Below are 7364 nucleotides of genomic sequence, written 5' to 3'. Positions count from 1 at the left end.
AATGGTACCATGTTAGGCTAGCTAGCAATGGTCAGCAATATAGGAGGGTGATAATAGCTTTACACGTGCAGGCATTTGCTCACTACTTTTCCTCATGTTTGCTGCATTGTATGTAGCATTATGAAGCACAATATAGTATTACATTCAATATAGTATTACTAGGTTGTCACAGTTTGGTATAGCCAGTGGTCTTTTTAATATAATTGTTATATTGAGATTATTTTTATATATACTTCAGAGCTTTTATGAATTGGTTTTAATTCCTTTTATTTATTGTGAGATTAATATTATTGTGCAGTAATGACATATTAGACATATTTGCATTCATTGATTAATTCTCTTGCTGGCTCAGTCAGTTTTTTATTCCACTGAGGAGAGATGCATTTTATGCAGCATTGTGAAGGTCATCATTTTATTTCATTCAGTTAATTTAATCTTAACTAGAAATAAAAGAGCAGACACCAACCGCCTGTGCCCAGCACAATGCTCATTTTGGTTGTCACCAGAACAAAACACAGGACAATAGCCAGATCGGCTTCAAGTGCATTCATGTAGCCGCAGTTAAAAAAGAAAAGGGAACCATATGACTTTGCAGTAAAAAGAACAGAATGTGTATTTCATTCTCATAAGAAATATTTTGTAAATAATGTATGTTGCATCACTCATTCCTCATAACTACTGCAGACTTCCTCTGGTTTCCTAACACACAAACACATGCACTCTTCCGTGTGTGACATGGTGCGCCAGTTGAATTTGTCAGTGTTCACGAGACACGATCATGCCACACATAGTATTTCATTTACATGTTGAAATGTGTATCAAACATTCATGGGGATTTAGCTTTCTCCTGTTTAAAATGTGGAAATATAGGAGAGGACAGATTATTCAGCAACAATTGGGTAAAAAGAAAACAACCCAGTGTTTATCTCCTGGCCTAATAAACTTGAACATGGATATTTGAGGCCTGTTCCCTCCTTCCCCAAATGACTGTACAGTCGTTTGTTCCCATTTGGTTTGGGTGATTGTCAAAATCAACTTTGTCCACACAAATGCACATATGCTGCCGGTTGGTGAAGGTGTAATAAATTAAAGGGGATTCAGAAGAATGTGAATTGATGTCCCTCTAAGTGAAACAAGAGTGGATGAAGATTGATTAGGGCACAGTGTAACACAAAGGGTTACTTTCTACCTCCGAGAAACAATATTCTGACGTATAACAAATGGATGTTTTTTACCGTAAGCACCTGTGAATTGATTCGTATGGTGAATTAGTTGAAAACAAATAATCAGTGGAGAAGAATGCCAGCACAGGGTTACTTTTGTACAACTTTTGTACATTTTGTCACAGCTGGAAAAAAGTAGTCAATATCCGAATCAAATGTATTCACTGAGCACATTTGCGCATTGCCACAATTTTAACTTGGTGTTATAGACAACATATAAGGACAGAATACAAAAACTATATAACTATATAAGCAGTAAGATGTCCTACAGTTTCAATTTACAGATGTGCAGTTCCATTTGGATAGTATATGTATATCTACCTAAACATAGGGAGATGGCCAGAGTTAAGGGGGTAGTATAGTGCAGCTGTTTAATTTGCAGTCATTTGCAGGGCAAAGAAAAAGGTTCAGGTGGCAGGATGTTTCTGTCATGACCTGTACAGCCTGGCCTTCACATACAGGGGGAGAGTTTTTGTTTGACTAGCGTGGGGGTGGTCCACAATGAGAGTGGGTAGGGTGGATGGCGCCTAGAAGGTCATAGTGGAACAGGGCGGGCAGGCATATGAGTGAGAGAGGGAGGTGGCAAGGGAGTCGCGGGGGTTATAAGGTGGCCTGGTGACTGAATGCATTTAAGGGTCAAATCTATAAAACTATTTGAGCTTGTTTGGTAGAGCTGGGTCCAAAGCAACAGAGGGGGGGGACATAGCTCACAGAGGGGGGGGACATAGGTTAGCTCATAGCTAACCTATCTAATATCTTCCCCCACTGAAGACTGATCATGACTTGTGAATGGTTCTTTTCAGCCTGGCTTGAAAGATATGTCAGAGTTGGGCAGAGTGGAGAGCCCTGTGGGCTTCTTCTCTCTCCTTATGGAGTTTCTTAAGCCCACGTGTGAAACATGGCTTCTCTGTTGTATGGGTCTCATTTGTATTTTTCTGGTCTGCAATACTAGGTACTTGGAAAAAAATTGCTATCATCAATAATTCTATGTTTATGTGGATGAATTAAACAAGACGGAAGGTTAATTGTTTATAAAAATGAACCATGTGTTTGCACAACCGTCATCTTTTTACATACAATATTAATCTGACAAAAATGTATTACATAATAGCTATTTTAACCAGGCTGTTCTTTTATAGCAATGCAGTGGATTTCTTTTTTAAACTACCATTTCTGCTTATCCCTGCCAGTTAGGCTTTCTCCAGCTGTACATGCTCCTCAGTCATGTCTTGATAGGATAAATTGATTTTCTCTTCATTAACAACACACTCATTATGATTATCAGATTTTCATGGTTTGATAGAAGTCATTAGAACCCCACTATCATAAAGGTATTTACAATGCCTTCTGAAAGTATTCAGACCTGTCACTTTCTCTTCATTTTTTGTGTTATAGTCCTACATTTTAATGGTTCCCAACCAGGGGTACTAGGACCCCTCAGGGTACTTGGCCTATCAACAGGGGGGTACTCCAGAAGACTCATATCACATGTATCATCACCATATCACCTCCACCATTCCCTGCTCCCCCTTTGCATTAAATACCATAAATGCACCTTCTACAGATTATGTTTTGAGTCAGACTTTCTGTAACTCATAACAAGAAGCGATTGGATCAACCAAATAATTTACTATAACTTCAGCTCAATAAACAGAGGGTCAGTAACCCAATGGGAAAATGCTCACAGATTATCCTAGTCAGTCTTTATTGTTCCAATTACAATGATTTTGGGGACTATATTGAATCAGTACCTTACCTTAATGCTCATTAATTAATATTGGCTCATGATTTTAACTGTGTGTTGCATCCATTTCTAGACCATTAAATGCTGACACCTACAAGTATAATATTAAAGTAAATAATTAAGTTATTTCTTGAATGCTGTGATCTTTCCAACCTGTGGAGGATATAAATATATCAATATAAAATATGATGTCTTTATCTCGGACCAGGACAGGTGTTACTCCCAGTGGACACAGGGGAATGAGTTCCCTTTGATTCACCCTGTTGAACATTTTTAAGATATTCAATGAATTACTAAACTTCATATTCAAGCCAATGTTTTATCATATATCATTGACTGGACTAGCCCTTTGCCTTACATATCCTCTGGTACCCCCAGCCCAACAAACTACACAAATCCTGTGTATTCTTTAAATCTAATATCAGAGCTTAAATAGAATCATTCCAAAAGCATAACAATTTTCATAGTGATCATCATCACCTGTCGAAGTCTTACTAACCAACCTGCGGACAGACGGCCAAAATAAGTTTCTCAAGACCAAACGAGAAGTGGGTTAGACCCTGGATATATACATTCAACCCAAATAGCCATAAGTAACAATGGGGATGTTTCTAGAATCAGATTGTTGATGTTATTCACATAATTGCAACTGACTGAAGGCATTAATGGATCTATAGGGATAATGACTGCTTTTCATCAAACATCAATTTGATTGCTCCCTCTTCATTAGACTACTGATGTGTTCAAGAAACTTTAGAAGGTAAAAGTAGTACTCTTTTCTGGTGATTAAACAAGGAGGAGATCACTCTGGCAATCTGGTCCAAAAAGCTCTGGTCCAAAAAGCTCCTGATGGCTTTCTGATCAAACTTTATATCAAACTGATCATATACCTCCAAATTATCTCATATCTTCCATTCACTGTAAAATGAAATCATTTTTGAAGCTGCCCCAGACACTAACCCAGACGACTTTCTGAAAAAGAAATACAAGAATCCAGTAGACTCTGGCCTGTACAGCCCTGTAAGCCTTTTGTGTTTTGACTGTAACATACTCAGCAAGCTCATTTAGTTTTGTTTGGAGAATGTGAATCCTAATGTCATTAATATCAGATAATTCTAATCAAATCTCAGGATGGTAGTCTTTTGATAATACAAGCTGGATATTTAAAGCTCTTTATTTGTCCCATTCAATTTATAATCCTGTGGTCATTATTGTTCCGAATGAGGAAAAGGCTTTGGACTATGTTGAGTATGTGTTTACAGTCCTAGAAATATTTGTGTTGGTTTGGTATTTATTTCCTGGATTAAGATCCTTTTGTAGGCCTAAATAACTTATTTTGGCACTAATGTTACCTCCATCTAGCATCATCTTCACAGTGGCGTCAGAAAGCCTGTTGATTATCTACTTTCCTATTTTTAATTACAATTGAGGCTCTTGCTATCACATTTCCAGCAAATTCATTTATTTGGGGTTGTTCAGGCTAGATAATGACTCAAGTATTCCTTGTATGTACATGATATTAACTGCTACTTCACCAATGCTGTAGAATGTATACCCAATCGTTAAGATACATTACAAGCTTTTTGGAGGTTCTTTGGATACAAATGTAACCTTGTTCCCATTAATCAGCTATTGTTTTTGACCGTTTAGCTTTCAGAGTGGAGTGTCAGGTCTTTACTTATTGAAGGATTACTGTTACATATTTAAAGGGTCTGTTGAAGCTTCAAAACTATTCAAGAGACAGCAGAAACGAATACTGCCTAGTCCTAGACAAATAAATGGGGAAACAAACGCAATGGGGAATCTATAAAATACTAATTGTGCCTCGTATCGGACAGAAAATCAAGCAGAAAAGATATTCTCCATTGAGTTTTGATTTCAGTGTGTAGGACTAAACTTAATCTGTTTCCTCAAAACTGGCCTCTAGAGTGTACTAAACAAGGTGGTTGACTGACAAGGTGGTGGTTGCTTCCTTTCTCTTTGGCAGGTCACATTAATTCAGTTAAAATTATATTGCTCCTTAAGGTTTTGTATTTACCCCTCTGATTCACGTTTTCCTGCCAAAATGTATCTTACTTTTCATTAAATACAATTTTCTAATGAGAAAGGTATATTTGGAGAGGCCTAAACCTGCAGGCAGATTTTGGTCTCCCATGGACAAGAGAACACAGTTCCTTATGACTGACATTTACTTAGAAAGTCGGATAACAATAATATTTGATTTATTTTATTTTGAAAATCCTTAAGGCATACCTATCATTTTGACAGCTTTCTTTTTTAGGAAACATTTATTGTATGTTGAAAATAAACATTTTGTTTGATCAATTGTATAACTATACTGGAACACTCAGCTGTAATTGTTCTAAGTGTTAAGACATGCTACGTTTGTGTTTTATAATGTCTTCCATGCATAGTAGTAAAAACAAGTGTCACTATATCACTGTAATTTCAACAACAAAAAATAACACAAAGACATTGTTTTGTATGTCTTTGTGTTAAAACATACTTTTGTATGTTACAACATACTTTTGTGTTAAGACATACTTTTGTAGGAAAAACTGACAAACTATTGCTAAATGATCCATTTTATAACAATCTAGACACAGTTCCATATGTAAAATATCTTAACAATCTAAAATAATGAAATTTGTTTAGCTTTTTGAAGCTGGTGAAGCAAAAGTGTAAATAAAACACTAGCAAGAGGGAGAATTGGGGAGCGGGAAGTGTTGGCTTAGATGCTAGCTTTTGTGGCTGAAATACACATACATTCCACATGGAGAAGACATCCTTTACTTTGTTTATTTAATTAATGAATAAAAAACTCCAATACATTCATTCATTACATCTCTGAGCCACAGGGCTCAAATATCATACCTGTACATCTGGTTGAATAGCTGTGCCGACTTGAGGATTTCTATGTGACAATGTGTTGCTACCAGTAACTGAGACATGGTTTTCCAGACACGGTATTTGTTTCACAAGCAGTTTCCTGAAATTATTCTGGAATTTTCTCCCCACAAAAGTGTAGAAGACCGGATTGATGCAAAAGTACACATATGTTATCATACGAGTAACATGTAGGTAATAATCATATCCACATTTATCGTCACCCATGTAAACCATCAACACCACATTATAGGGAGTCCAACACAAAAAGAACAGCAGCACTATGACAAATATGAGTCTCACCGTCCTGTACTTCTTGGTCATTCGTGAGGAGATGACTGTCAATGCAATTCTAATGTAGCAGTAGAAGATCAAAATGAGAGGAAAAAGAAAAAAAAGAAAAAACTGTAGATATGGTGAAATCAGCTTTAAGTTCTCATAGCCAGTTGGAATTTCATCACAAATAAACTCCTGATCACTAATTTTATTCTGGTCATAGAGCAGAAATGGATTAATACAGGCCAGGAAACTGATGCCCCACACAGCTGCTGAGGATCCCATAGCATAACTCCTCCTCCGAAGCCTAGTGGACGGCACAGCATAAACCACAGCCAGGTACCGGTCAAAGGTCATGAGAGTCAGGAAGAATATGGAGCTGTAGAAACCCAGGAAGTAGAAGCTTGCCGAGATCTTGCACCAGACCTGTCCAAAGACCCAGTTGGATTTATTGTGGTACACGGCCCAGAAGGGTAGGCCAGACATAACGACCAGGTCCGAAATGACCAAGTTGAGAAGGAAGATGTTGCACACAGTGTTTAGTTTTTCATACATGTACATGATGAAGAGGACCAAGCCATTGCCCACCAAGCTTAGGGTAAAGAGCAGCAGATAGTAGAAGGAGAGTCTGACCCCAAAGTTTTGGTCTGTCTCTCTGGCGCATGTACTATTGTTGAAGGATTTTGTTGCCATTTTCATCACAGGATGTGTTCAGTCAAAACCTATTAAAAAAATACACAGCTGTTATAGAACTATTTATTTATGTGCAGAAATTGCGAGGGGAAAAAATGTTGCTGCCTTACTCACAAATGTCTGGCTGGCATGTATCCATGCTTCCTGCATGTAAAGAGAGAAGTTGCTCCGTCTTCAAGTGTGACTCATTCACTGGTAACTTGGAATAGGTTAAGAATTACACTGGGGAGGTGTGCATGAATGTGTGTGTTTTGTCGTCTGAACCTTTTTTTTCTTTCTATTCTGATCTCATCTCTTCTTGTGTCAATCATTGCACAACGTCCTCTCTAATGTATCACAAACAGATAGTAAAACATGATAAGCTGGCGTGCTGCTAAGTAAAATAGCATGCAGGAAGTTAGTTACACAGCTTTCATAAACCCAACTCATGTGTTGTATGGTAAACCAATGACATGCCATCTCAGCCAAGGACCACATCTCGGTTGCCAGGGGAGGATTCTGCAAGAAATGAATCATTGGGGCATGCACACTCAAGGCCAACC

At 37.7% G+C, this 7364-nt stretch overlaps 1 protein-coding gene across 1 annotated transcript; it reads right to left on the bottom strand.

The window, feature by feature from the left end:
- Window positions 1-5587: 5587 nt before the first annotated feature.
- LOC105019472 (C-C chemokine receptor type 1) lies at window positions 5588-7075 on the bottom strand. The gene is made up of 2 exons (XM_010885691.3): window positions 6937-7075; window positions 5588-6851 (listed from the first exon to the last, which is right to left on the bottom strand). Exon 2 carries the CDS (start codon window positions 6826-6828, stop codon window positions 5836-5838), a length of 993 nt encoding a protein of 330 aa, XP_010883993.2. The 5' UTR covers window positions 6829-6851; window positions 6937-7075; the 3' UTR covers window positions 5588-5835.
- Between the last annotated feature and the right edge of the window lie 289 nt (window positions 7076-7364).

Source organism: Esox lucius, chromosome 21, assembly GCF_011004845.1.
Source record: "Esox lucius isolate fEsoLuc1 chromosome 21, fEsoLuc1.pri, whole genome shotgun sequence".
Classification (NCBI taxonomy): domain Eukaryota; kingdom Metazoa; phylum Chordata; class Actinopteri; order Esociformes; family Esocidae; genus Esox; species Esox lucius.
Note: the sequence above shows the minus strand (reverse complement) of the source record. Positions and strands in the feature narration are given on the sequence as shown.